General features: G+C 55.8%; 3 protein-coding genes across 7 annotated transcripts; 2 read left to right on the top strand and 1 right to left on the bottom strand.

Moving 5' to 3' along the window:
- SPRED3 (sprouty related EVH1 domain containing 3) lies at positions 1-8982 on the top strand. The gene is made up of 5 exons (XM_042970184.1): positions 1-339; positions 1427-1595; positions 1697-1773; positions 4014-4160; positions 4918-8982. Exons 1-5 carry the CDS (start codon positions 163-165, stop codon positions 5581-5583), a joined length of 1236 nt encoding a protein of 411 aa, XP_042826118.1. The 5' UTR covers positions 1-162; the 3' UTR covers positions 5584-8982.
- A 360-nt stretch (positions 8983-9342) lies between these two features.
- FAM98C (family with sequence similarity 98 member C) lies at positions 9343-12945 on the top strand. Its single transcript, XM_042968619.1, has 8 exons — positions 9343-10371; positions 10485-10633; positions 10713-10847; positions 11259-11464; positions 11704-11781; positions 11873-11989; positions 12335-12502; positions 12614-12945. The coding sequence occupies exons 1-8, from the start codon at positions 10307-10309 to the stop codon at positions 12755-12757; spliced, it is 1062 nt and encodes a 353-aa protein (XP_042824553.1). The 5' UTR covers positions 9343-10306; the 3' UTR covers positions 12758-12945.
- A 1059-nt stretch (positions 12946-14004) lies between these two features.
- RASGRP4 (RAS guanyl releasing protein 4) lies at positions 14005-26486 on the bottom strand. Of its 5 annotated transcripts, none has more exons than XM_042968614.1 (17): positions 26315-26483; positions 23616-23800; positions 23085-23190; positions 22908-22970; positions 22216-22347; positions 21964-22117; positions 20620-20793; positions 19224-19340; positions 18144-18419; positions 16950-17030; positions 16767-16871; positions 16536-16654; positions 16281-16425; positions 15461-15497; positions 15222-15356; positions 14991-15103; positions 14005-14257 (listed from the first exon to the last, which is right to left on the bottom strand). In XM_042968614.1, exons 1-17 carry the CDS (start codon positions 26335-26337, stop codon positions 14213-14215), a joined length of 2010 nt encoding a protein of 669 aa, XP_042824548.1. In that variant the 5' UTR covers positions 26338-26483; the 3' UTR covers positions 14005-14212. The 5 variants fall into 5 exon arrangements, with proteins under 5 accessions (XP_042824548.1, XP_042824549.1, XP_042824551.1 ...); XM_042968615.1 differs by having other exon boundaries at positions 21964-22075; XM_042968616.1 differs by lacking the exon at positions 14005-14257 and adding an exon at positions 25464-25571 and having other exon boundaries at positions 14757-15103; positions 26315-26486.
- Positions 26487-27780: the final 1294 nt, after the last annotated feature.

Here is a 27780-nt window from a genome sequence, read left to right as displayed (position 1 = left end):
AGAGGCAGGTATGTAAGGGAAGGTGAGAATCGGGGCCTGACGGTGCAGTGGATCCAGATGTGAGGGACGAAGAGGGAGATGAGGCTTGGGGCGAACGCTGAATGGCAGAGCGGGATCGGAGCTCACTGACTTTGTCCCTGTCTCCCCACCTCCTGCAGGTACATGGTTCAGGTCCGAGCCGTGGTGATGGCCCGAGATGACTCCAGTGGGGGCTGGCTGCCTGTGGGGGGCGGGGGCCTCAGCCAGGTGAGCGTTTGTCGGGTCCGAGGGGCCAGGCCCGAGGGGGGGGCCCGCCAGGGGCACTACGTCATCCACGGGGAGCGCCTTCGGGACCAGAAAGTGAGCCACCCCGGGGCGTGGGGGTAGGGTGGGGGCATGGGGAAGTAAGGGGATGGGGCTGGGAGTGCAGAGGTGAGGTCAGGTCGTCTCCCAGCCCAGAATCAACCTGGGGTGTGGGATGTGGTTTGGAAGTGAATACCTGTCTTTGGATAAGAACTGGGAGTTTGGGGAATATCTGGGGTATTCGGCAGGTCCTGTCCACTGCCGTTGCCTGGAGGGCTATCACAGCAGCCTCCTCGCTGGCCTTGCCCTGCTCCTGCTCTCTCCCTCAACCGCAGTCTGTTCCACAGGGGCCCTGCTGACCCCTGACTCAGAACCCTCCTGTGGCTCCATCTTGCTCAGAGATCCTTGCCAGGAGGCCCTACACCACTGGCCCCTGTCTGCTCTAAGTATATATGGAGGCATTTGGTGGGGAACCATCTGGAAGCGTCAAATAGGGTTTCCAGCCCTATATGTGGGTTCAGCAGGAGTATCCTGGGCTGTCTGGCATGAGCTGGAAGGACACTGTCAAAGTTTCAGCTGGGGATGTGGTAGAAAGACGTGGATTGTTTGAAAAGGCTTGGGGGATGGGTTGCATCTCAGAGCCGAGGTCAGAAGGAACAACCAGGGGGATTTGAAATGGTGTGAAGGAATACAGTGACGTTGGGCCAGGATATGAGGAAACATCTAGGGCGTTGACCAGCATCTGAGGGGGAAATCTATGGGAGTTTGATAGGAATTTGGGGGTAGTGTTTTGGGAGATTATTGGGGCATCAGAAGGAGATTAATAGTAATACCTTGAGATGTTCAGCAATGTTTGGGGGGGGTATTATTGAGTCAGAAGGAGGGATGTTGGGTTATCAGAAGGGGCTACTAGGAAAAGGAAAATGTGGAGACCAAGGGCTTGGGGGAAATACTGGAGCATCAGAGGTGTGCTCAATAAAATTGGGGAGTGGTGTTGGGGTGTCGATCAGGGTTCAAGGGTACACCTAGGGTTGAGAAATGAAATTTGTGGGATGCTTAGGTATGCAGATAGACTGAGGGTTAAGAGGAAGCACAGGCATGTCTGGAAGGGGGTGTCTGACCTGCCCCCTCCCTGCCCCCTCAGACCACCTTGGAGTGTACCCTGAGGCCAGGCTTGGTTTACAACAAGGTGAACCCCATCTTCCATCACTGGAGCCTGGGCGACTGCAAGTTTGGGCTGACGTTTCAGAGTCCCGCAGAAGCTGACGAGTTCCAGAAGAGCCTGCTGGCTGCACTGGCTGCACTGGGGCGAGGTGAGCGGTGCAGGCCGTGGTACTGGGGGATGGGGTGGAGGGGTGGGAGAATCTGGAGCCTGGCCTGGGGAGCTCACTGTCTGCCTCTCTCCTTGCCCCAGGCTCGCTCACCCCCTCTTCCTCCTCCTCTTCCTCCTCCCCTTCCCAGGACACCGCAGAGACTCCCTGCCCTCTGACGGTGAGTCTCCTCCAGGACACGGCTCTGCTGGGGGTGCCGGGGGGCTGTCTCTATCAAACATTCTTGAGCATCTCTGTATATCAGGCACCATGCCACATGCGGGGGACACAAATCTGGGCCCAGACTGTTAGTGTCAACTTAATGCCAGCTATCCTTGTTTTCCCATTCTGTCGTGGGTCACACATTCATTCAAGGGTATTTATTGAGCACCTTCAGTAAGTAGTGTTTTAGGCACTGGGGATACATCAGTGAACAAAACAAAGTCCCTTTCCTCATGGAGCTTCTATTCTAGTGTGGAAAGGCAGAAATATTTTTAAAAATTTACTTTAGAGCGAGAGAGAGAGAGAGAGCGCGTACATGCATGAGCAGGGGAGAGGGGCAGAGGGAGAAAGAGAGAGAATCTTAAGCAGGCCCCACACTCAGTGCGGAGCCCCACGCGGGACTCAATCTCATGACCCTGGGATCATGACCCGAACCGAAATAAAAAGTCAAATGCTCCACCGACTGAGACACCCAGGCGCCCCAAGGTAGAAACTTTTTTTTTTTTTTAAGATAAACTATCTTTTACAGTAAACAAATTAATGACAAGTCCAGCCTTCTAGTTATTCAGGGTATAATCCTTGAACTCATCCCTGACTTTTCTCCTTTTTTATGCCCCTCATCCAATCTGTCATCAAATATTGGCCTCCCTTTCAAAATGATTAGAATTTGAGTGTCCAGCCTCACCCTCCAGCTGCAGCATTCCCACCGCTTCCTATTGCCAACTGCCCCCCTCCTCTTCCCTACTGCCTGGAAGTTCCCCCCACACGGCCAGAGAGACGCTTTTGATATCTGAGTCAGATCATGGCCATTCCTCTACTCAGACCCCTTCCAGAGCTCCATCTCACTCAGGGTAAAGGACAAAGCATATAAGATCCCATAGCATCCGGCCTCCTATCCTCCGTTTTGCTCACTCTGTTCCAGCCACACTAGCCTCCTCACTGTTACTCCTACACAGCAGACACGTTCCTGTCTCGGGGTCTTTGCACCGCTGTTCCTTCTGTCTTGGAATACTCTTCCCCAAATTTCCACACGGCTCGTCCCCTTATTTCCTTCAGGGTTTTTATACACATATCGCCTTTCCTGAGTAAGCTGTTTAAAAATCGCGTCTTCCAATGCTCCTTATCCCGTTCTAATTTTTTCCCCATCTTCTAGATATTTCCCTTATTTCCTCTCTAAATAGACAATTTTCTTACCTGTTAGCATATTGCCTGTCTCCTGTGCTAGAATGCCAGCTCCAGGAGGCAAAGATCTTTTGTTGCTTTCTTGCTGCATCTCCAATGCCTAAAACAGTGCCTGGTATACAGTAAGTGTTCAGTAAATATGTGTCGAATAAATTTATTGAATGAATAAATGCACATAATGTCAGACGCGATTTGGCATTTGCTGGGAACAGTGGGAGTTGCTGAGACTTAGGAGAACAAAACTGGTTCCCGGGGCAGAAAAGCCGGAGTCCCAGGGTCAGGGGAAGATGTGGGTGGGGCTACCCAAATCACGCAGACAGTTCCCACGTACTGAGGGCTCACTGTACTTTCCGCTCTCTGAGAGTTACGCTGTACTTTCCACGCTCCGTCTTACGTCCTCACAGTGGCCTTTGTGAGCCTGGCATGTCATGGGTGCTCAATGAATGTTTACTGAAGCTAGTAATGGATGAAGTCAGAATGATCCCCAAGCTACAGAAAAGAGTCCGAGGTCTGAGAAGTGACGTTTCCGTTTGTAAGGGACGGTTGGTTTGGGTGAGGAAGGAGAACACTCCTGGTGGGTGAAGCTGCCCCGGTAAAGGTGTGGTGGTGGGAATGAGGCAGGAAGGTGGCTGGCCGGCCAAGGGAGGGGAGTTCTGGGAAGGGAGGATATTTTGATGTTCTATAGGTTGGTGAGCTGAGCAGATAAGAAGAGGGGGTCAAATAACAATAACCATTTCCAGTCTCCCCATACTTCAGGCATCCTCATGCCCTTTACAGTGGGCCCTAACCACATCCTTATGAATAGACACTATTATGATCCCCATTTTGCAGAGAAGGAAACTGAGGCTCAAAGAGATGAGCTCACTTGCCGGAGGTCACACAACCAGTCAGTGGCAGAGCCGGGGCTTGAACCGAGGCCTGTCTGGCCGCAGAGCCCTCGCTCGCCACGGGAGGGGGTCTATGTGAGGGCATCGGCTGTGCCGGGGGTTCGGCTCTGAGGCCGCCAATCTCCTCCAGTCCCATGTGGACAGCGAGTCCTCCTCCAGTCACAGCCACCAGGAGACGCCTCCCACCACGGCGGCGGCGGCCACTATCATCACCGTGGAGTCAGCTTCTGGCTTCGGGCCGGCCACGTCCCCCCAGCGCCGGCGCTCCTCCGCTCAGGTGCGACCTCTGACCTCCAGCAGAAGTCTGGGGCTCCGGGTGAAGTGGGGCAGGGTGCTGGGCCCCGAGGTAGGCGGGAGCTGAGACCCCCAGAAGGGCAAGAAAACCACAAACAGGTCCTGGGGGCCGGCTGACTTGAATTGGTGGCAGTCGTGGTGGGAGGGTGCTTGGAGACTTCGGTCCTTCCGAGGGTTGGGTGAGGGCTTCCCTTGTCTCCTGCGCTCTTGAAGATTTTGGAAAGTTCTGAGTTCTGAACTCAAGGGTTTGGGGGACGGCTGGGACAATCTTCGAGTATATGAGGGAGTTTTTTGTACTCATGGAAGGAGTTCTTTAGACTGCTTAATTTGTTAGGAGGGCCATGGTATCCAAGGAGGTTAAAGCTCCCTGGGGACCAGATTCCTGCGTCCTGAAGGAGGAGATGGCTGGGGTCCAGAGCTCCCAGATCTGGGAGCTGGGACTTCCTGAGTCTTGAGAAAGAACAGGCCTGGGAGCCTGGACCACTGGGTCCTTAAGGTGCGGGCTTGGTGCCTTTGGTCTGTTCTTTGATATCCTCTGTCCCCTGTGAGAGGAGTGGGCTGAGGGCTTGGAAGTCAGTGCCGGACCCACACACTCAGGATCCCAGGACAGCCTCCTAGGATGAATGAGGCCTGAGGCTGGGTCTTTGGATTCTCAAGTCTTCTGCGACTGGGATGGATTGTGGTGGAGTGTGGGGGTCACGGGCCCTGCTAACCTGTTCTCCTGTCCCTTCGTCCCGCAGAGCTACCCTCCGCTCCTACCGTTCACGGGGATTCCGGAGCCCTCAGAGCCCCTGGCCGGGGTAGGGGGCCCGGGCTGGGGCGGCCGTGGCTATGAGGATTATCGGCGCGCTGGGCCGCCCGCACCCCTCGCCCTGTCCACCTGCGTCGTGCGCTTTGCCAAGACCGGCGCGTTGAGGGGTGCAGCCCTGGGGCCTCCCACCGCGCTACCCGCCCCTCTCGCCGAGGCTGCGCCCCCAGCGCCCCCGGCTCGCCCACCACCCGGCCCCGGCCCTGCCCCTGCGCCGGCCAAGGCCTCCCCGGAGGCAGAGGAGGCGGCGCGCTGCGTGCACTGCCGTGCGCTCTTCCGCCGCAGAGCTGACGGGCGTGGTGGCCGCTGCGCGGAGGCCCCGGACCCGGGTCGCCTGCTGGTGCGCCGGCTCAGTTGCCTGTGGTGCGCCGAGAGCTTGCTCTACCACTGCCTGTCAGACGCCGAGGGCGACTTCTCGGACCCGTGCGCCTGCGAGCCGGGCCACCCGCGTCCCGCCGCGCGCTGGGCCGCGCTGGCCGCCCTCTCCCTGGCGGTGCCCTGCCTCTGCTGCTATGCGCCCCTGCGCGCATGCCACTGGGTCGCGGCACGATGTGGCTGCGCTGGCTGCGGGGGTCGCCACGAGGAGGCGGCGCGGTGAGGACGGCCTGGTGGGTCCAGTAGCTGCACCGAGGACCCAAAATTGAGGGTCCAGGACCCTGGACTCTGTTCGGACCCCAAACCCAAACCTAGGCACACCCGGAACTTGGAGCTTGAGTTTGGATTGAGAGACCCCAGACCTGGAACCTGGACCCCAAATCTAGGACTGAGAGACCCCAGACCCAGCTTCATTGGGATGTCTGTCCAAGAGGTCCCAGGCATCCTGAGTTCTGGTGTCCCCATCCTGCCGCCATCCCCTCCCTGACCTAGACTGAGGAGACTCCAGGCATCCCCCCACACTCTACACCTCGGGCAGGCTGGGGAGCATCTGTATCCCTGAGAGACGCAGGGCCCTGCACCCCAACTCCCTGTTCAAATAACCAACCCAGACCCTATCATGCCTGACGCCATGAACCCTCAGATTACAGCCCTGGAGTTAGTCAGGAGTTACCAGTACCCGACCCTGCCTGTATACAATTCCTCCCAGATCATGAGACCATAGAACCCAGATTCACCCCAGAGGGTCACCGAATGCTCACCTAAAACTTGGGGCACCCATATCTGAGATGTTCTTGTAGCCTCCAGGACCCCTGAGACACCAAACTCTCTTACAATGCCCTGAGTCGTTCGATATGCCCAGATGTTCTCTGACCAAGATGACTTGGGAGACCCATCTCAGAGTCTCTCCCATTCCCCCCAACCAAGATCCAGATGTCAGACTCCAAGATGCTCTGGGAGCCAAGGACCAAAGACCTCTGTAGACCCACCCACCCCAAGGCAGTGTTCCCAGGAGCTTTGGATCTCCTATATGGGACTCTGATGTGCCTCGTGCTCCCCTATGTAGTACTGAAGGCCACCAACACCTTGGGGCCCAAGACACTGGTCCCAAGTCCTTTTTCAAAACCCATTAGACTTGGATTTCAAGCCCCATAATAGTCTGGAATCTTTGGCTGCTTTGTATCCACAGATCCTCAATTCCCTAAAAGCTGGAAGCCCAGCTCCCAGAAGATGGGATGTTCATGGCAACCCAGACCTCTGACCCCTTGGCCCCCAGCCCCTGAGCGACCCCAAGGTGCTTTGGGAGCACTGGTCCCAAGACCCCAAGGTGCCATTGATACCCCAAATTCAGGGCTCAAGCCTACACAACATTGGGATGGTCCCTGCTCAAGACCTTGGTCCCTCCATACCAGAGACAGAACTGAAGTGCCCCAGGGCCATAGCACCTTCAGATCCCAGATTTCTTTGGACTCAAGCCTCTTAAGCCTGATATTCCCCAAGACCTGGTGCCCTTGAATCCTGATGTCTATAAGCCCCTGAAACCCCAAGGTCCCAGACCTCTGAATTCAAGTCCTAAGGATCCCAGCCCAAGCCCCCAGCATCTCACAGAACTACCCTTTTACTAGGGTAAAAAAACATTTTGAGCTCATGTTTCTGAATTCCAGAACTACCCCAGAGCTCCCCCACTCCCATCTTTAGGACCTAGCATTGCCATAGATGATTGCGCAAGCTGTTCAGTAATCAAAGCCACACAGTCAAGGTGGGGGTGTGGCTGGAATTCACACTGCACTCTGCTGGCTACACTGTGCACGAAGTCACTTTTTAGGCTAGCTATGGATCTACACACACACACACACACACACACGCACACCCCTTGCACTCAGCCCCAAGCCTGACCTTGAACCCAAGTCCTAGTCCAAACTTCTTCTGTTCTGCCCTGTTAACCCCTTCCCTTCCATCTCAGAGTTGGGGATTGCTTTGCGAAGTTTGAAAGCCTATTTCACGGCCCTCTGTGATCCCTCTTCTGGGCAAGGGGGTTGCCACAGTCTCTTTCCAGAGTGGGATGGGACTTCCAGGGTACCTCAGATCTGATGGCCTGAATGGGAGGATCAAGGTCTTGGAGCAAGACAATCTCAATGCTCTGTGGGCTTGGGACCTGCATCTGGTCCCAAGCATCTGGAAATGTGCACTTACCTTTCTTCATTACCCAGACTTGGATGACCTTGTAGGAGTTCAAGGGATAGGTCAAGGGGGTCAGAGGGCTAGATCCTTCTGTCACTTCCTTTAAATTATTAACTATTTATTACATCCGGAACCTGTGAGATTCAGCTCTCCCAACCAGACCCTGGGATGGGTGAGAGAACAGGGGGATGTCCCTCCCATCCCCACTCTGCCCAGCTCTCATCACTGTCAGACCCACCAGAGCTGAGGGCGGAGGGACCGGGGGCTGGGGCAGCCTGGGTCCCCATCCCCCTCTCTGTGCCTCGGTCTCCTCCCTTCCGTGGTGGGCGGGGGGGAAGCTCCATTCTTAACCTACCTCGTTTTGGGGAGGGGTGGGACGGGGACCAGAGTGCTGTAAGGTGCTGTGGGATCTGCGGATGAAGCGGTGGGAGCCGGGGAAGGTTCCCCCGGCCCCCACCTCCCAGCACCGCCTCTCCCAGGTCTCCCGGTCCTGCTCCCTGCTGATACCCACCTCTGATCCATGATTCCTCTTCATCACCCCCAAATCAGGGGTGCGTGGAGGGCTGACCCTGGGAGCCAGGAAGACCTCAGACCCTGGAGCCCCCAGGCCCAATTTCCCAGCTGCCTGCCCCTCAGATTGGATGCTTGGCCCCCAGATTTGGGGGAGGCACCCCGACATTTATCTTCCTGATCTCGATTCCAAGCCAGTCTGTGACCTCAATATTGTTATCAGTGCAGGCTGCAGTGGTGGGGGAGGATGGGGGCCAAAGACCCAGCCTTGTCATTGGGGAGGGGGCATGAAATATTCGCTCCAAGAAACGTCTGTGACAAAGTCTCAGCCTGTGTCCTTTATTTGCATTGATACACCCCATCCATCACCTTCCTGAACACCAAGCCAGTCTCCTACCCAATTCATCCTTTCTCCACTTCCTTTAGTCCCAGGCAGGCCCTCCAGCTGAGTTGCACACATTCAGTCACTCAGGTACATTTACTGTACACCCATTATATGCCAGGCCCTGTCCTAGGCACTGAGGATGAAGCAGTGAACAGAACAGACAAAACCCCTTTCCCACGAGAAACTTCTGAACTTTATCGTGGAGGAGACAGTAAATGACATGTTCGAAATGATGTGTACTATAGAGAAGAATAAAGTGGGGAGGGGGGTACAGTCATTTTTAGCCAGGGTGGTCAGGGATGCCTCACTGAGGAGCTGACATCTGGACAAAGCCTTGAAGGTGAGGGAGTCCTGCGGACGTCTGCAGGGACATTCTAGGTAAAGGGGAACTGTTCCCTGCAAAGCCCTGGGGGAGGAGCATGTCTGGTAAGTCTGAGGGACATCGGGGAGTGAGTTTCTGGGGGGGAGGAAGCAAGGAGGAAGGTACTTCAGGGATGAGGGCAGACCTGTGCGGGTCCTTGCAAGCCATCGCATGGACTTTGGTGTTCACCCTGAGTGTGATGGAGATACAGGAAGGCTCCAAGCATGGGAGCGATGTGACCTGACTCAGGTGTTTACACGTTCCCCCTGGCCGCCTGCGGGGAAGACACTGGGAGTGGGTGGGAGGGAGATGGAGAGGCGGCTGCTGTGATGGCCCAGGGGGAGACTGGCACCAAGATCTGCGTGAGAACAGTGGAGGCAGGGAGAAGTGGGCAAGATAACGGATCTATTTTGAAGACAGAATCCACCAACTTAAAGAGTTTACAAAAAAAAGGAAAGGAATCAAGGCTGTGATTCCAAGGTTCCAACTTGAGCAATCTTTAATGTCTTGTTAAAGTCAACAAATGGTCCCAAGTACCCAGCCTTGGGGTAGGCAGGAGCATGCAGGATTAGGTCATGATTTTAACAACAGCAACAAAAACAGTAGCGGTCCTAACAGCAGTCCTAGGTTAAGTGATTAAAAGCAAGGACTCCAGGATCAGGTCTAGTTTGAGTCCTGGCACCACCACACATTCTCTCGGCCGTATCCTCTCTGAACCTCATGTTTCTCCTCCCTAAAACGGATCTGAGATGCTTTAGTAGCACACACAAAATATTCAATATATGTTGTTAGTTACTGAGTACCCCGGGATGTCTACTAAACATGTACGTACAGGACTCATTCTCACGACTAGTTTTATCCTTGTAGAGCTAGGAAGCAATTTGGCAGGGAGACACAGGTGGTGAGTGGTGGACTCAAACCCTAATCCTAACCCAGGGTGCGATCTCTTAATCACGACGGGATATTGCACCTGCTCCCTTTCCAAGGCCTAGGGAGCCAGAGGGGTGAGGGCCCAACTCCCGCATCGTGATCGATGAGAAGGAGGGCCTCGTTCTGTTGGGGGTGCGTGTGTGAGGGGGTGGAATGGTGGAAACAAGTTTCTGCATTTGGAGCGGAGCTGGGAGGACAACACTTGGTCTAGGGTGCTTCAAGAGCAGAGGGCATCTGAGGGAGGATGAGAAAAAGGCAACCGAAGTTTCTAAGCTGCAGCAATAGCGACACCCGCTGGCCTGTCGCGACAGCTGGGATCCTGAACGCACGCGCGGGATTCACAGAGCTGGGGGGATTCCACGGTCCTGACTGAGTTACCCGAAGGGCGGCGCTCTAGGTCTCCGCGCCGGCAGGTCTGGGGGCGGGCCCTACTGCCTCCTGCACCAATCGGAACGCCGAAGGCCCTTAGGGGCCGATTGGACGGAGCCGCAGCAGGGCGCCGGGCGCGCACGCCGCTCCTGGGGCGGGGCCTCCCTCCGGCCGGCAGGGGGCGCGCGCCTGGAGAACAGGCAAGCTTTCATGGAGGGGGCGGAGGCGGAAGCGCGGGAGTGGGTCGCTGTGGCCCGGGACCTGCAAGCCTTAGGGTAAGGGGAACGGGGGGGAGGTGGTGGCTAGGGGCACAGGAGGGGACGGGTTTGCCCTCAGAAATTCCTACTGACCTCTCCAGCCCCCTCCCGCTGCCTCGGCCCCGCCACAGGTATGAGGGTTTCTCGGGGGCGACGTCGCTGGGCACCTCGTGTCCAGACTTCAGGGCGCTGTGCGCGCGGCTGGCGGCGGAGCTGGCCACTCTGGGCGCCCTGGAGCGGGAGCGGGAGGAGAGCGCGGAGGTGCTGAGGGCCGGCGACGGTACGTGTGGAGCGGGCAGCCCGGAGGGGTGGGGCCGCGGAGGTCGCCGCCGCGCCCTGACGTGTCTCGCCTCCTGCAGGCCCCGGCGCAGAGGAGGCATTCCTGCGACAGTTGGCCGACCTGCTGCGGGAGTTGCATTGCCCGGACCGCGCGCTCTGCGGCGGAGACTGCGCGGCCGCGCTGCGGGAGCGCGGCGCGTGCCTGCGCCTGCTGCGTGAGCCGGGGGCTGGCCCAGGATGCGGAAGTGGGCGAGGCTACAGCCTCTAGAGGGGCGGGCTCAGCACCTTGGGGGTGGAGCCAGGGTTCCCCTAAGGGGGCGTAGTCAGAATTGAGGCGGAACCGGAGGGTTGGAGGTGGTGGGGTTAGAATTTTGACGAGAAAGTCCTGATGTTTGAGTGGGTTGGGTTTGCTGTTGCGGGCCAGGTGTTTCCGATGTGGGCCGGGTTCGAAGTGCGAGCGGGGGACAGGGTCTCGAAGTGGGTGGAGCTTATCCTGGAGGTAGAGCCGGGGTTCTAGGTGCGGAGAACTAGAAGGCGAGAAGCAGATGGAACTTTCTGACCCCGGTGGGTCGGTGGGTCGGGTGGCAGCTCTCCTTGATTGCACCGCTCCTTTTTCCTTCTTTTAGGCTTTCTCTGTTCAGAACTCCAGGCTGCCCGCCTCCTTCGTCTGTACCCGCGGCTGGATTCCAGCCCCGCACCGCCCTGTGGGGAAGGGGCAGAGGAGGGAGATGACGTGGTTCAGGAACTGGTCCTTACCTTCCAAGCTCTGGGGCTGCCCAGACCTACGCCTGGGACCGCTGCCAGCCGGCTGCTGTGGGAGTTGCATGACAAGGTAGAGAGCTGGAGTCCCTTCCGCACCGGGGCCACCCCACTTTCCTTGTGGTAGGGGGAGTCCTTTCTCCAAAAGCGGTTCTGGCAGGAGTGCCCCAGCCACGGGGATATTTTTCTAGAGCAGTGACCACCATTCTTGATTCCGACGCCTGGGTCTTCAGGACCATGGGGAACTGGAATGCACGGAAAGTACATCTGGTTTCTGCCTCGTCAACCTCAGACTCCTCCTTCTCCCGTCAGATCTCTGAGCTGCTGCCTTCCCTGCCCCCAGGATTCCTGCAGCCCCTCCTCAGCAACCCGCTGGACGCACCCAGATGGGTAAGACTGTGTGTGGCTGTATGCCAACAGCGTCCTCACCCAGAGATGAGAGTCAGGGGGACCCCTGGCATGACTGAGGCCTTTTTCCCAGGAGGCATTGGAGTCTCTGTGCCAAAGGCTGAGAGATCAGTACCGCTGTCGCCGCTGCCTTCTCCTCAAGCGCCTGGACCTCACAACATCTGCCTTCCACTGGAGCGATCGGGCAGAGGTGTGGGCATAGAGGACCTTGGCAGGAGCAGGGAGGACCGGTTGTGTGGGCTACCAGTACTGGGAGGAGGAACGAAGGCCAGGAATATTTCCTTATACCAGGTTTTTAGATTCTTGTAAGGTTTGGGGCTCTAGAATGGCAGGGCCTCCAGGGCATTCTAAAATCTAGAGGCCCAGGACATTCTAGAATTCCCAGCTTTGAGCTGGGAGTGTCTTCGGAACTATACATAACTCTTGTTTAGAGATGTGGGGGGTGAGACCCTAAGTGGAGAAAGAGATGCTTCCAAGATGGCAGATGCCACCTGGGGAGGGCTCTTGGGCACCTTTTCCATGCCCCCCTCCCCAGGCCCAAGGAGAAGCCATGAAGGTAGTGCTGATCCCAATTCGGGAGGCTCTGAGCCCAGAATCAGATGTCTCCATCGCGCATGTCCTGGCTGCCCGAGCGGACCTGTCTCGTCTTGTCCCAGCCACCAGCAAGGCTGCCCGCCGAGGGACCTGCTGTGCCATCAACAAGGTGGGCACCTGGGGGTAGGGAAGGGCCCCAGCATCCTTGGCCTTCACACTTGGCTCTCTGGTCTCCGTGTTCATCTTTCTTCCCTGAACCTCAAATCTGATCAACTCTCAGGTGCTTATGGGCAACGTGCCAGACCGAGGGGGCCGTCCAAATGAGCTGGAGGCTCCCATGCCCAGCTGGCAGAGCAGAAGAGAGGACGGAGGTGGGCGGAAGGCAGGCCGCCAGAGCTGGGGTCGCAAGAAGAAGAAGAAGTAAAGGGGAACTGGTGGTTGAGTGGGGGGGATCCTCTCTGCCAATCCTCGCGGAGTCATTTTGAGAGTTTATCTTGGCATCTGGCTCCCAGGCCCCACATCCTCTGTTCCTAAGGTTCCAGATGTCCTTCCCCCATCCACCACTCAACAGCAAGGACCACGTTCTCTAGAAAATAAATTTAATTTATGACAGCTGTAGGACCTGTCTCTGTGGGGTCAGGCCAGGGGTGCTCAGGTTTGAGAAGGGGTAGGGGTGTCTATGTCCACTGGGTTTCAACAGGTCCCTGTTGCTCTGACCCTCATAGTCCTTTGCTCTTTAGCAACACATCTTTCCCTTCCTATGGGCATAGGGAAGGAGACATGCCGGCATTGGATGAACAGTTCTCAGGTGCCCATCATGTGCCAGCCCCATTCTAGGCACCAGGAATACAGTAGCGAAAAGTATAGATTATAAAAACCCCTGCTGTCCTGGAGCTGACATTTCTGGTGACGAGGAGCAGACATTCAACGAGATAAATAGGTAAAAAAGTATTGTTTGTCAGATGGGTAAAGGACTTTGGGGAAAAAACAAAGCAGGAAAACAGGAGCAGGACTGGGGGTGGATTGCAACTTCGAGTATGGTCAGAGGAGCCTCACTGAGAAGGTGACATTTGAGCTAAGTCCCAAAGAGGGAGCCATGGAGGCCTCTGGAAGAGCACTCCAGGCAGAGGGAACTGCCACTGCAAAGGCCCTGAGGTAGGAGTATTTTTGGCACGTTCAGGGACCATAGGGTTCAGTGTAGCTGAAGCAGGATGAGTAAGGGGGTGGGTGGTGGTAGGTAAGGTCAGAGAGGTGACAAATCGATTGTGGGAGGTGGGCCACAGTGAGGACTCTGGCTTTCCCCGAGTGAGACCGAGGCGTGGAAGGGCTCTGAGCAGAGGAGGGGCTCAGGTGTTCACAGGCTCCCTGTTCCATCTCTACTCCAGCCTTCTCTCCTGTCTCTGGAGCCCCAGAGTTAGGAACTCTGCCCAGCCTATCCCCTCCCATCCTGACCCATCTGTCAGTGTAGCATATTGGTAAGGAGCTTCCGTTTTAGAGGCAGACAGAAGGCCAGGGTTTGAGTCCTGCCTCCAACACTTAGGAGCTCTGCCACCTTAGAGAGCATCTTAACCTCCCTGGGCCTCAGTTTCCTCATCTGTAAAATGGAGATGTAAGGACTTGGTGAGATGATACTTAGGTCTAAACATATCCACCATGAAACCACACAGATGCTAAGTGCAGGAAAACAGAATACAGGTTGTAGGCACTCTGATGCAAAAGAAGAAACTTTTGGAGTAAGAAATGACAAACTCTTCGCTGAAGGCAGTGTGGATGCGAAGGAGGTGACGCCTTTGGGGGTCCTGCTGGAGGCCGAAGAATAGGACTTGAGACTGACTGTGGGGGAGGTGAGAGAGGTCAGACCCAAGCAGGGTCTAGGAATTCAGCGTGGAGGGCTGGGTGGGCAGGGCCGTCGTTCGAGGGGCACCTGGAAGGAGGAAGACATTGGGTGATGCGGGGAGTGTATGGTGTCTAGGAGAAACTGCGAGGAGCAGAGCCTCACCCAGACTTCTGTTTAGGGGATGGATGAACATCGCCAGGGATGTTCTGGCCTTTTTTTTTTTTTTTTTTTTTTTTTTTTAACTCCATCTGAAGGTCTGTACCTTTGAAGAGTAAAATTTATTCCACTGACATAAATTATAGCTCCTGGTGAATTTGGCCTTATCTTTGTCCTTTTCTTTTTTCTCCTCAAAATTCTTTTTCTTTTTCTTTTTTTTAAATGTTTATTTATTTTGGAGACAGAGACAGAACATGAGCGGAGAGGGGCAGAGAGAGAGAGGGAGACACAGAATCCGAAGCAGACTCCAGGCTCTAAGCTGTTAGCACAGAGCCTGACGTGGGACCCGAGCTCACAAGCTGTGAGATCACGACCCTGAGCTGAAGTCGGATGCTTAACCGACTGAGCCACCCGGGTGCCCCCTCAGAATTCTCTTTCTGTTCTACTAGTGGCTAGCCCCTCTTCCCACCCCACCAGACTGAAATTTTTATTTTTCCCTCAACATTAGAAATTAGCCAGTATCTATACTCTCCTACCCAAGCAGGGGAGGACTCTTTCACCTTTTTGCTTTGCTATGCTTTTCCAAATCTGCCTTGGTTCCCCCAAGCAAATGGCCTGGTCTCCCCTGTATCCAGCTGGCGGTAGGGGGGCAGTCCCTCCTCACCGTCTGTGGTTCCCAGGAAGGGTGCGGGGGCTCTGTCTGAGTCCAAGCATGGCGCAGATAGTGCCCCGTCTCCGGCTCCAGGGATAGTGTGTAGGAGAGATTGTCCTCTGTGCCTGTTTGTGGGGTGACGGGCGTGGGTGGCGTGGTTGCGACGGGAAGGGCCTTGTGACCTTGAAGTTAATCCCCATCCACCAGGCCCCCTTCCCAGGACTGCCACACCCTGGGTCTTACCACAGCTGGCGTGGGGAGCTGGTGTGGGTGGGCCAGGGGCTCCAGGGGGGCTCACATCGCCCTTGGCCCCTGGCCTTTTCTTACACTCCACCTTCACACGGTCTCTGCAGTGTTTGTGGCAGCACAGCCCACAGTCTGAGGCAAGGTCAGCAGTTAGCGGCCAGAGGCCCAGCCTGGGCCCCCCAGCCGCCCAGCCTGTAGGTGCTGGATCCCCTCCCCACCACTGATGCCTCACTCACCCCGACAGCGGTAGCCTTGCTTGGTGACGCCCCAGAGCTGGTAAGAGAAAGCAGAATTGGTTACCTAGGCGAGGGGAGAGGGCTGTGGATGGGGGTGGGGTTGGTCTCTGGAAGCATGGAGACCATGTGGTTTGGGAAATTCTCCAGGCTAGGGGCTTAAGGGGGGATCTGGGGATTAAAGGGATTTGGAGGTTACTGCAAGTCTGGGGAGTCATCTAGGATATTAGAATTAAGTAAAATCTGGAATGAATGAAATGTACATTCTATGGGCAGGGATTGGGTTTCCTGTTGCCTGCTTGAGCCCCCCTCCCCAGCCCTCAAGTCTAGAACTGACTGACACACAGGAGGTACTCACTAAATATTTAGTGAATGAAAAATAGGTTTGGAAAAGTAATCCAAGGTATGTGAATTCGTTTTGGTTTGGAGATTGAGAGATCTGTCCATTATCCAGAATTTGAGGATACCTTCAGTTTGAAAGTTATCCAGGGTCTGAATTAATCTGGATCCTAAAGACTTGGAAATTGATTCTGTTTGGAGATAATCTACAGTTTTAGATACCCATGGTTTGGCACTGATCCAGGATGGAGATCATCTGGGATTTGGGCATTATCCAGACTTTGGGTATGTCCAGTTTACACGGGATGTGGGGATTATTCGAGCCTGGGGGCTTTTCTGGAACTTGGGGATCATCTGGGACTTGGGGACTGTGAGCCCTCCAGGGCAGGGCTGGCCTTTTGAGTCCAGGACTTAAGGAGTTAGGACTTGGGACTCTTCAGGGGGATGGGCACTAGGGGTGATGATAGAGGGGCAGGGTGCTCACGAAGCCACTGCAGCTGTCACAGAAGGTGGGCTTGCGGAAGGTGACTTCATGGAAGGTGTGCAGGAAGGCCAGGCCCAGCTTGGAGCAGATGGCGCTGGCCCGGAGCAGGTACGCCGTCAGCTCTTCTCGGGTGAAGGAGCCATTCCTAGGGGCACAGACCACCTCAGCATGACTGGCCCCCTTCTCCCAGACTCGGGAGTCCCGGCAACCCCAGCATCCTCATCTTTGGGGGACCCAGAGGTCGGGAGTGCTTACCCCGGGCGGGGCGGTGGGTGAAGCCCATGGCAGGCGAAGGGGAAGTTGCCTGAGAATCGCTCAAAGTCCTCCTGAGAGATGGTTCCTCGGCCTTCAGGGTCATAATTCTTGAACACAGACTTCAGAGGAGCATGGGGAGGGCAGAGTAAGGCCAAATCATGATCCTCAGTCTTAGATCTCGTCCTCTGCGTCGGGACTGTACAGATACCTTCCCTCCTGGCCCCTCCTCACCTCCACCAGCTGCTCCACGTGCTGACCCAGGGTGACCCTGTCAGGCTTGGGTGTCACGCCAGGGGCCCACTCCACCACCAGGGGCGCTTTGAAGGGGGAGGGTGGCTGGGGCAGGGACAGAGGGGCACAGTTAGTCAGTGCATGGGCTGGGGCCGGGGCCAGGGGTCAGGGGTCAGTTCTCACCAGACTCTTGGGGCAGCGGGGCTCCCGGGCGTAAGAAAGCTCATAGATCTCGTCCTCCGTGTAGAAGAGATCCAGGGAAAGCTGCGGGTGGGCAGGGCATTACAGACCCTCCTCTCCAGCCTCTGCCCTCGGCCTGCACCCTGCCCGGATCCCCACTCTCATCCTCCTCCCGAGCCCCTCTTCTCTGGGGACTCCTAGGGTCCTCTCTCCCACCGAGCCACCATTCAGTCTCCACACCCCTGTTCCCTAGTCCAGAAATGCCATCTTCTCACTGAGGCCTTTTTTGGTCCTTTTTAAAATTGTAAACCCCTGTCACTTTCCTTGCTGGTTCCTACTTTGGCCTTCTCTATGGTACTTATCCTCCGAAAGACCATATGATTTACTCACTTACTTTGTTTTATTGGCTGTCTCTCCCCTACCGGGAAGTCAGCCCCACAAGAACAGCAGGAGGTTTTTGTTGTTGTTGTTGTTGTTGTTGTTTTCATTTTGTTTAGTTTTTTCTGACTTGCTCACTGCTGTGAGCCTAAGTGCCTAAAGTAGTGTCTGGCTCACAGCAGGTGCTCAATAAATATTTGGGCTTGATAGCCTTCTAGAATCAATAAAGCATAGGGCCTTGGGCCCCACTCATCTCAGGGCAAGGCCAGCTTCACAGGCAGGCCCCATACTTTGAAGGGCCCCCATTTCATTTAATGCCCTGCTGTCATCGTCTTGAAATTCTTCAGAATTTTGAACAAGGAGCCCCACATTTTCATTTTGCGCCGGCCCTGCAAATTATGTAGCTGGTGGTCCTGTCTTGGGTCTGCAAATCAGTCTTAGACCTCATGGCCTTCAGAATCCCAGTCTCTCTCAATTTGTAGCTCCTTGGCAAGGAGGGGGGAGGATATATATGTTGTTATTTATGTTATATAAATAGAACGTAGCTAGAATCGCACACCCTCAATCTCAGGATGTAGTATGGTGGTTAACAGGTTAACACACGGGTTCTGAGGCTGAGCTGCTTGGGTTCAAATGCAGGTTTTACTGCTGTGGGACAGTAGGCAAGTGACTTCACCTTGTGGACCTCAGTTTCCCAATCTGCAGAATGGGCGCCACAAGGGTGCAGACGCTCTCGCGCCCAGGACTGTAAACCCCTGCACCCTCCAGGCGCAGTCTAGGGGCGCCCAGCCTGGGCAGGGGTAGGGCGGGGCGGCTCACCGTGAGCAGATGCAGCAGGTCCTCATTGGCACTGCAGGGCGGGTGCTGCCTCTGGAGGGCTGCCAGCTCCTGCAGCCGCAGGTAGAGGTTGTGGAGTTTGGGGAGGTGCAGGCGGCCGTCTGGCAACCTGTCGGGCTGTGCCTCATGCAGGGACACCAGATCTTTGAGGTGCACGCCCAGTACCGGCAGCCGGAAACCCGTGCAGTCAGCCCAGGTGCGGCGGTAACGGGCGTAGTTGTTGTGGGCAGCGAGGAGCTCAGACAGTTCTAGCAGGGCCTGTGGGGGAGGGGCGTATCGGGGGGGGGGGAGGTTATGGGGGAGGCCATTTCTGCTCCCTTAGCCACCCGCGTGAGTTCCGGACTCCCAGGGGTCCAATGGCATTTTGGACAGCTCCCCGAGCCCCCTCCCGTCCCCCATTGGCCTCAGCAACCTCCTCCCCCAAACTGCTTTTCCTTTTGGGTCCCCATTTCAGAAAGCTCCGTATCCCCCATTCCCCAGGCTAGTGATTTTTTTCCAAAACCGAAATCTGATCGTGCGTGCTGTCATCATTACCAAACCTTCCCAACTCCCCATTGCCATCTGGATAAAGCCCAGACACCTTAGTTCAGCTCGCAGGTCTCAACAGGATCCCCCACCCTGGGCATCTCCAGTCTAATTTCCTGCCAGATCCTGACTTCAGCCATACGCTGGACTCAAGAGTACCTCACTCTCCCCGTGCACTTCCCAGGACACGCCTAACCCATGCTCCTCCCATGGGTGGCCTAAATTTGGTGTCCTTAGGGGCATCATTTCACTCCCCGCCTGGACTGCAGGTTCTCTGCTACCATCTCTCTTGCGTGTCTCCCTCCAGTCCTGCTCAGGACCGGAAACACGGAGTAGAGAGGGGTCAGCATGATGCACGCATGGTGGAGGAGGGAGGAAGACAGGCAGAGGACAGAGCCTGGGGGTCTGTCGGATTTGGAGGAGCAAGGTCTCCAGGTGGCTCCAGGGCCCCTAGGTGGATGGAGGGGATTGGGAGAAAGTGCGGGGTGGTTCAGGATAACTGGCCGCTGGAACCCTGGGAGAAGAGTGGGGGTTCACCTTGGTGCTGTCAGGGCTCAGATGAGCGTGGGAGTCCTTGAGTCTGGAGATGGCACTGTGACACAGGCCCCCCGTGACCGCCATCAGTGTGTTGAAATTCTGGAGCTGGTGGAGCCTCTAGGAAGGAAGGGTGATGCTGAGATGGTGGGGTCACATGGAGGATAGGCAAAATGGGGTTTCACGTGACAGCATCCAGGTTGAGCTGGGGTGTCAGGCGTGTGTGGGTAGGGACCAGTGTGGGCATCAGGTTAGATGTGTCAGGCAGGGGTGGGCCGCAAGCAGGTATATGGGCATTAACGGGGGGGGGGGGGGGGGGGTCGAGCAGGTGATAGACTGACGTGAGTTCCCAGAACAGTGTGGCGGGAGGGGGGTAGTCAGGCGAGTGTGAGGAGTTGGACAGGTTTGGGGACTAGACAGGTGTGGGGGATTCAGACAGATGTCAGGGTGCTGGGCACCTGGGGGTCAGGCAGGGAGACAAGACGGCCTGGGCTCTGGGCAGGAGTTAGGAACCGGGTAGAGGTGAATGGGGCCAGAGTGAAATGGAAGGGTCAGAAGGACATGAGAGACAAGTGTGGGGTCAGCCGGGCATCAGGGGCAACTGTCTCATCCTCCTCTTTTTCAAGTTTGCAGGGCAGAGGTCGCTGTGGGGAGGAGGGCGGGGGGTGGGGGAGCCAGGGAGGAGTGGAAGACACTCAGCCGGAGGAGGCCAGGGGCAGACACTAGAACCTCCAGGTCTTAGGGGCCGGACAGGCGGTCAGGCAGACAGGCGAAGCAGTGCGTTGGAAGACGCGAGAGGAAGGGCGTGGTCTGCGAGGAAGTACGCAAGGGGGCGTGGCCACGGTGGGGGCAGGAGGCTTCCCTTTTCTCCAGAAAGGAGAGAAGGTATCTATTTAGGGAAGGGGAAGAGAGGGGTTGTGACACAGTGGGGCTGGGCCAAGGACAGACCTGACGTGATGGGGAGGGAAGTATGCAGCCGAAGGGACGGCTGGGGCCTAGAGACCGAGGTGAGGGTGACGCAAACGTGGGGGCATGGAAGAGACGCTTTCACTGCCCCGTAGGCAGAATATTCGGGCATGGGGCTTGGGCAAGGGGGGGGAGCATCGTCAACAGCGACGTCTAGGACCAAGGAAGGGAGTGCCGGGGCGGGTTCGACGTGCCGCTATCCAGGCCAGGAAAGAAGCGCACAGTCCGGGTTTAGAACCTCAGGACTGGGGCCTCGGGGGCGGAGTCAGGGTGGGCGTGACGCGAGGAGGCGGGGCCAGGATGTGGATGACGTCACCACTCGCGCGGGTCAGCTGTGGCCGAGGGCCGGGCAGCAGGAATGAGAGGGGGGTTGGGGGGTGGGGTCTGAGAACTGCGGGTGGCGGTTCCCTCAGTCCCTGGGGGCGGGCCTCACCTGTGCCACTTGGATGAACTTCTCCAGCACCTGCGCGCGCTGTGCCGGCCCGGGACGGCTCAGCACCATGACCTGCACCCAGCGGGACACGCTGTTGCTGAGGCCTACGGATCCCTCCAGGGCCGGGCAGCCCCGCACGGAGCCCTGCAAAACGTAGCCCCGCAGATCCTGGGGCTGGGGGTGAGGTGGGCATCAGGGTGGGCAGGGGTGCCGCGGCCTTGCCCTCACACGCCCATCCCCCTAGCAGTCGTGACCTCTGAGGCCCTAGTCTGGCTGTCACATGTCCTTGACGTCACCGTGGCCCTCTCCCTCTGAAGAGAAATATTTAAATAAAGTCAGGCACTGTTCTCAGTCCTTTGTTATATTAACTAATTTAATCCTCACATCAACTCTACGAAGTGAATACCGTGAATATATTATTCACATTTTAGAGATGAGACTGTCAAGGCACAGAGAAGATAACTTGCCCAGGGTCGCACAGGCGAGAGTCGGGGTGGGAACCCAGTCTATTGCCCCTACCTGTATACCTGGCTGGTATGCCGTCAGCAAAAGGAAGAATGGCAAAGAGACACAAAAGCGATTTCTATTCGTTCTGCTGAAGGGGTCAACATTCCATGCCCACATGTACTGCACATGTGTGTGTGTGAACAGTCAGGATATTTCCAGATGAAGGAACTGGTGGTGACCTTCCCTTGAAGTGGCGATGGCAATAGCTAATACTTACACACACACACACACACACACACACACGCACGCACTTATATATACCATAAGTATACTTATATAGAGGTTGAAGCACATGAAGTGATCATTTGGGTAGGTAAAACATGGCAAAATACGACAATTTCAAATGGTTCTACCAGACAGCATTCACTCTGGACCGGGCACTGATCCTACGAGGCAGGAACTGTGAAATCCCCCTTTTTATAGATAATGGAACTGAAGCACAGTGAACTTCAATGCCTCCCGAATACATTAATAATTAATAAAATATTCTGAGCACTTACTTACTACTGTGCCAGGTAGTGTGACAAGCATTTTTAAGCGGACATTTTAATTGAATTCTCCTGACCATCTACTGAGGTATGGGGACCGCCATCTTACAAATGAGACACGTGAGTCCCAGAGAGGCTGAGAAACGAATTCAAAGTTACACAGATAAGGAGGGGCTGCTGGATTTGAACCCAGGGGTTCTGTCCTCAGTCAGCTTAACTCCTTTTACTGAACCTTCTGGCACCCATCTTGAGAGTCTGAGATCCCTGCCCAAAGCCCATGCCCGGGCCCTCTGACTCTTGGAGGCTCCCCCACTCCTAGTCCTCCCCAGCTCGGGGAGGGCGTCCTCACCGTGATAGCCTGGAAGGAGCGAAACTCCAGGTAAGTGAGATGCTGAGCCAGCTCCTCCGTCTCCAGGTGGTCGAAGAGCAAGGACACTTTGCGCTTTTTGCCGAGGCCTGGGCTGCTCAGAGGGGGCGGGGGGCCAGGGCCCCCGGGGCTCAGGCTGGGGGCAAAGAGGGGCAGGGTACTGGATGGGTGCGGGGTGGAGGACGTGAGGGTGAGGAGAGAGGCAGCCGAACGGGGTGGGGAGGGCTGACTCACAGGGTGGAGGAGTCTCCCAGGCTCCTCTGGGCAGAGTTGCCCTCCTGCTCCACAGTGGCCCAGAAGCGCCCGATAACCTCTTCTAGCTGAGGCTCTTGATGCACTGTCTCTGGGTGTTGGGTCAGCCAGTACCTGTGGGTAGGTTACAGACAGGGGTGGGGGTGGGCAAGGTCTCTAAAGGAGGTCTCTTGGGCTGAGGGATCTCGGGCCAGGGGTCTCTGGAAGGTCAGGGTTTGGAGAGGCCCCAGCCTAGGGCTGTCTCTAGAAGTGGGACAGGGGGCCTCTTAACACAGGCTGGGGGATCAGTGGAAGATAAATTGGGGGGATCTCTTGGAGGTGGAATTGCCAGGAAGCAGGATAGTGGAGGGGTCTCAGGAACTAAGCCGGGGACCTCTGAGGAGTGAAATTTGGGGAGAACAAGGTGAGGGGGTGTTAAAAGCTAGGCCGGGGTATGCGAGAGGTGGGGGTTTGGGGCATCAGAGCTAGAGGTCTCTAAGAAGTGAGGGTTCTAAGGGGCAGAACTGGGAGGGTCTTAGGAACCAAAGCGGGGCTGTCTCAGAAGCGGTATTTGGGGGAGCAGGGCTTGGATCTGTGGGGATTGGGCTGGAGAATCCCCGGGAGGTGTGTTTTGGGGGGAAAGAGGCCGGTGGGGACCCTGGGTCATGGGAGTAGCGTTCTTGACCCCACCCTACCTGACCAGGTGGCAGATCTGCAGCCGCCTCAGCTCCTGTGTGTCCCCTGTGGCTTCCTGGTACTTGAGTTCCGGTCAAGGCTCTGCCAACCTGCCTGCTCACCCTGCCCCCATCTTCCAGACCCGCCCGTCTCTGCCCTCCGCCCTCCACCCGCTGCTCATGGCCCTGGGAGGATATAAGGTCAGCAGGCGGGCAGCGAGGTGGGTGGAAGGCAGCACCCAGCTGTGCATGGCCAGTACCATGTTGAGAACGTGGTCCCCACGGCGCAGGCTGCCAGCTGAGTCTGGGGGCGGGAGGAGGGGACTCTGTGTCAAAATGGCTCCTGGGCCAAAGACTGCAGAGTCTCCGCAGCCGGTTGGACTAGCTGGTTCCGACTCCGGCTCTACCGGTGACTCCCTGCATGAACTAGGGCAAGCCACTTAGCCTCCTTAGGGTGTCTCAGTTTCCTGGTCTGCGCTGTGCGTAGACCAGCACAGTACCTGGCAAGTCATGGTGTGGATGGAAATAGCATCAGACCTCCTCCTCCTCCACATCTCGGGAAAAAGAAACGCACGTGTTTCTCTCATCCCTAATGTAGTGCTTGAGATTCACTCCGCACACCCTTGCTCCCATTTTATACTCCCGCCCCCCCCAAACTGAGGCCTACAGAGAGGTGGGTGCTTTACCACCTGAGGGCCAGGGAGGCTGGCCAGGGAAGGGGACACTCACCGAAGGACTGAATACATTTCTCCAGCAGCTCATCTTCGCTGCAGCCGCCCTCATTCAGCATGCCCAGAGCCATGGAAGCCATGACCTTGCTGATTTCCCGGGGGCTGGGGCACGTCTTGTGGCGCCGGGCCTGTCGGGGCCGGCCCCGCCCCCCTGTCTTTGCTGGGCATTCCTGGTGGGACTTCCTGTGGGCACACCCCCAGGGAATCATGGGAACCCCTTCCTTTGGGCCGACCCTCAGAATTCTTCTTGACCCCCAAGACCCGAGGCATTATGGGAGAAGCTTCCCAAAGGCAAAGCCCCAGACGAAGCCTCCTGACCTACCATGGACTCATGGGAGAAAACCCCTGCAGTATTCCAGATAATGGGAGCCCTCTCTTACAGGTAAACTCAAAGGATTACTCCTGCCCCCCTCAGGGAATCGGGAGAAAAGACTCTCAAGACCACCCTGAACCCCCAGGAAATCATGGGAGAAGACCCCCAGGATTACTACAGACCCTACAGGGAATCATAAGAACTCCTTCCTCCAGGCATTGGCTCCAATTCCCCTTAACTATACAGTCCCAAGGCATTTTGGAGAGACTTCCTGTTGGCCGACCCCTGGGACGACTCTTGACCTCCCAGAGAATCATGGGAAAAGACCCCCCCAGAATCATTCCTGTCCTCCCCAGGTTCTGCCTTCAGGGAGACTCTTCCCAATTGCCCTTTGCTCTAAAGCACTGCCCGCTCCCTCCCCCAGCCCTCGGGAAAGCAGCAGACCCTGAGATCCCATCTGTCATCCCTCTCCCAGCTGGAGCCCCCACTGAGGTGACACACCCCTCCCCCAAGACAGTATCTTGGTGGGACCTGAGTCTTAGCCACCAGCCCGGGTCCCTGGGTTTGGAGAGAAGATACAGGGGCAAAGTGGCCTCACCAGGGCTCTTCAGAGCTGGGCAGGGTCCCTGGGGCTGAGGCAGCTTCAAGGAAAGTTTAAAAATAACCCTCGCTCTGCCTTGTGCCTCCCTGAGGCTCGTGTTCCAGTTGGGGAAAGAGGGTAATGGAGAGTCAGGGGTGGTGGAGGAAGGAGGCAGCAGAATTCAGGGTGGCACGGCCTTGGCTCTCACAAAATGGGATTAGAGACACTTATGTTGGCTGTGTGACTTTGTGCTGGTCACTTCATTTCTCTGGGCTTCGGTTTTCCCATATGAAAAAGGAGAGTCGTCCTGAGACCTTCCCAAGGAATTTATTATGAACACTCAATGCCTTGCTCTTCAGAAGTGCTAAATAAAGGACTTAGTTCACTCAGGCTGTTAAGTGGCCAGAGATGGGAAGGTTGAACTTGAGATAGAGAGAAAGTGATGGGGCAAACCAGAAGCCAGGCCTGGGGCGTGGGGTGAAATCAGAGACTCTCTTAACGAAGGCACTGCCGTGTCCCAGGGGCATCATAAGGGTTCAGGGAATCAGTATTGACTGTGGTTAGCTGGTATCGACTGAGTTCTGAATACTTTTTATTTTTATTTTTTATTTATTTTATTTTATTTTTTTTTCTTTTTCTTTTTCTTTTTCTTTTGGGGGCGCCTGGGTGGCTCAGTCGGTTAAGTGTCCGACTTGGGCTCAGGTCATGATCTCACGGGTCAGTGAGTTCGAGCCCCATGTCGGGCTCTGTGCTGACAGCTCAGAGCCCGGAGCCTGCTTCAGATTCTGTGTCTCCTTCTCTCTCTGCCCCTCCCCCTCACACGCTCTGTGAGCGCTCTCTGTCTCTCTCACACACACAAAATTTTTTTAATGATTTTTTTATTTTTAAGTAATATCTATACCCAACATGAGGCGCGAATTCGCAATCCCGATATCAAGAGGCACATGACCCACCGACTGTGTCAGCCAGGTGCCCAGCAATGTGTTTTACAAGCCCTCCAGGGGGTTCTGATGCACACTCGGGCTTGAGAACCACTAGTCAGACTGTCTCACTGAGGACTTCTGGGAGGAAGAAACCAGGGCACAGAGCAGTTAAGTGACTTACCTAAGGTCACACAGACAGGAAATGAGGTAGCCAGGTCTCCACCAGTAAACTGCTGGCTATTATAGGGAGGGGACCCCTTTACCCATCAGAGCCATGCCAGAGGAGGCCGGAGGAGCTACCCAGGCTAGGGACCCAGCCACCATCACCCCTGTGAGGACAGGAAAGCAAGCTTGCCCAGGTGACAAGATGCCCATTCCAGAAGCTGCTAGGCCCTTACCTGTGGACCGGCTGCTCTCTGGAGCGTCTGGAGCAGCCAGGAGTGGTTTAAGAAGCAGGGGAGCCGCCATGCCCTGCGTCACACTCCCCTCCCCCGGGGCAGGGCCCTGCGGGAGCCTGGAGTTTCCAGTCCAGGGGCAGGGGGCAGCGAGGGAGCGACTGTGATGGGGAGCGAGGAGGACCCCAGGGAGGACAGAGACAGCCAATCTAGGGAGCAGGGATGAGTGGGGGCGGGGTAGCAGAGGCTACAGAGCAGCTCAAACTCCAGAAGACAGCGAGGACAAGACCCAGGGGCTCATACAAACAGTCCTGGCCCAGCGGCTCTGGACTCCCTGCAGCATCTTTCGCCTGGTGCCCCCTGCCCCTGCTCCTGTCGCTGAAGGAGCCCAACACCCTACCAGCCGCCTTAGTACTCCCTGGCCTTCCCGCGCAGCCCGAGGCACGCTTAGGGTGCTCCCAGTCTTCCTGGGGAGGGTCCTCTCACCTCTTGCTGTCTTTCCTGTTCATGCTTCCTGGTGGGGGGAGGGGGTCTTGCCAAAGTCTGGCTCAGTTCTTCCTCCTCCCCAGTGCTCCAGCTTCTTAGCCCCTTGGGAGCTGGGGCCTCCTCTGGTGCTTGGGAAGGAAAGAGGAACTTCCCCTCCCCACCCAGCCCCAGGCCAGGGGGAAGGAAGAGGCTGGGGAGAGACCAAAGGTCCCCCCTCCCCCCACACGGGGATCCCTTCAGGCTGAGGTTTCCGGTGCTGCCAGCCCCCACCCCCAGGCGCCCAGCGGGCTCTCTATCTCCCCCATCTTTTCTGTCTCGAGACCCGAGATTCTCTGTTCCCTCACTGGTCTGTTCTGTCGCTGTCGTACTTCAATGAGAACCGTTCTTTTGTTTTTTCTTTAAGTACGCCTAATATGACACATTTATGCAAAAACACGTACTCAGAAGTCTATTTCTACAAGGACATGTTCACGTATGTAATACACAAAGGTGTGAGTGGAAAGTCACAAGACACGGTACTTCGTGTATTTCTTATGTTTCTTTTATTCCTGATTTTAGTTTTAATGAGACCATTTGTGTCCCAGAAAACATTTTTATTACCTTTATTGTGACAAACCCTGAGGCAGCGCCTACTGTATACCACACAATGTTACAGGGGCTTTAAAAAATCAACTAATTTAATCACGACATAAACTTAAAGACTGTTATTTTATTGTGAAAAACATTATAGATGGAGGTAAACCCTCTGGGGAGCCCCTTCCCCGTCTCACTGTCCCTCTTAGGCAGGGGACCCGTAGCACATACTGCTGGGGGACATCTGCTCTGTGAGCTATGCATTTGTTGAGGTACATAAATACGTGCTCCTAGAAACAGACTCTTCTTTCGAGTATGTTTTTTTTCTTTTACCTAAGTGTGTCATGCTTGACATATTTTTAAGTTGACGTACAAAAAAAAAGCGCAGATCATACGTGTGTAGGGTGATGAATTGTGATAAGCTGAATGTGTCTACGTGACAGTCACGAAGTCAAGAAACAGAACATTCCCAACCAGCACGTGCCCCCTGCATAAGCCCCAACCCAGCGCCTACCTCCTGAAACTTACCAGTAGCCTAATTTCTAGCAGGATAGTTTTGCCTAGTTTCGAGCTGTTGATAAATGGAATGATTTATTGTGTCTGACTTCTTTTATTTAGTCCTGCTTTCGTGATGCTTTCATGTTATACCTGGTTGTAGTTTATTCCTTTTTGTTATCGTATAGTCTTCCTTTGTGTGACTATTCCATGATGTATTGATCAATTTCCCCGTAATGGACAGCTGAGAGGCTTCTGGCTTGGGGCTATTGTGACTCAGGCTACTGCGAACATTCTAGCACCTGTCTTTTGCTGAACGTTAAAGGGTGCAGTTCTGTAGGTAGATACCCAGGAGTGGAATAAATGGGTCAGAGTAATTAATATGCTTCTGCCAAACC

Source organism: Panthera tigris, chromosome E2, assembly GCF_018350195.1.
Source record: "Panthera tigris isolate Pti1 chromosome E2, P.tigris_Pti1_mat1.1, whole genome shotgun sequence".
NCBI lineage: Eukaryota > Metazoa > Chordata > Mammalia > Carnivora > Felidae > Panthera > Panthera tigris.
Note: the sequence above shows the minus strand (reverse complement) of the source record. Positions and strands in the feature narration are given on the sequence as shown.

What these genes read in the sequence shown, in the direction of transcription:
- SPRED3 (XM_042970184.1), top strand. Translation starts at nt 163, where the DNA reads ATGGTTCAGGTCCGAGCCGTGGTGATGGCCCGAGATGACTCCAGTGGG. An exon ending in AGACTCCCTGCCCTCTGACG is followed by an intron (nt 1,774 to 4,013) that starts GTGAGTCTCCTC and finishes AATCTCCTCCAG; the next exon opens with TCCCATGTGGACAGCGAGTC. An exon ending in GCCGGCGCTCCTCCGCTCAG is followed by an intron (nt 4,161 to 4,917) that starts GTGCGACCTCTG and finishes TTCGTCCCGCAG; the next exon opens with AGCTACCCTCCGCTCCTACC.
- FAM98C (XM_042968619.1), top strand. Translation starts at nt 10,307, where the DNA reads ATGGAGGGGGCGGAGGCGGAAGCGCGGGAGTGGGTCGCTGTGGCCCGG. An exon ending in TGTGGGAGTTGCATGACAAG is followed by an intron (nt 11,465 to 11,703) that starts GTAGAGAGCTGG and finishes TTCTCCCGTCAG; the next exon opens with ATCTCTGAGCTGCTGCCTTC. An exon ending in CCTGCTGTGCCATCAACAAG is followed by an intron (nt 12,503 to 12,613) that starts GTGGGCACCTGG and finishes ATCAACTCTCAG; the next exon opens with GTGCTTATGGGCAACGTGCC.
- RASGRP4 (XM_042968613.1), bottom strand. Translation starts at nt 26,337, where the DNA reads ATGAACAGGAAAGACAGCAAGAG. An exon ending in AGTTCATCCAAGTGGCACAG is followed by an intron (nt 19,341 to 20,619) that starts GTGAGGCCCGCC and finishes CTTCCTTCCTAG; the next exon opens with AGGCTCCACCAGCTCCAGAA. An exon ending in CCCGCTGCCCCAAGAGTCTG is followed by an intron (nt 16,872 to 16,949) that starts GTGAGAACTGAC and finishes TCCCTGCCCCAG; the next exon opens with CCACCCTCCCCCTTCAAAGC.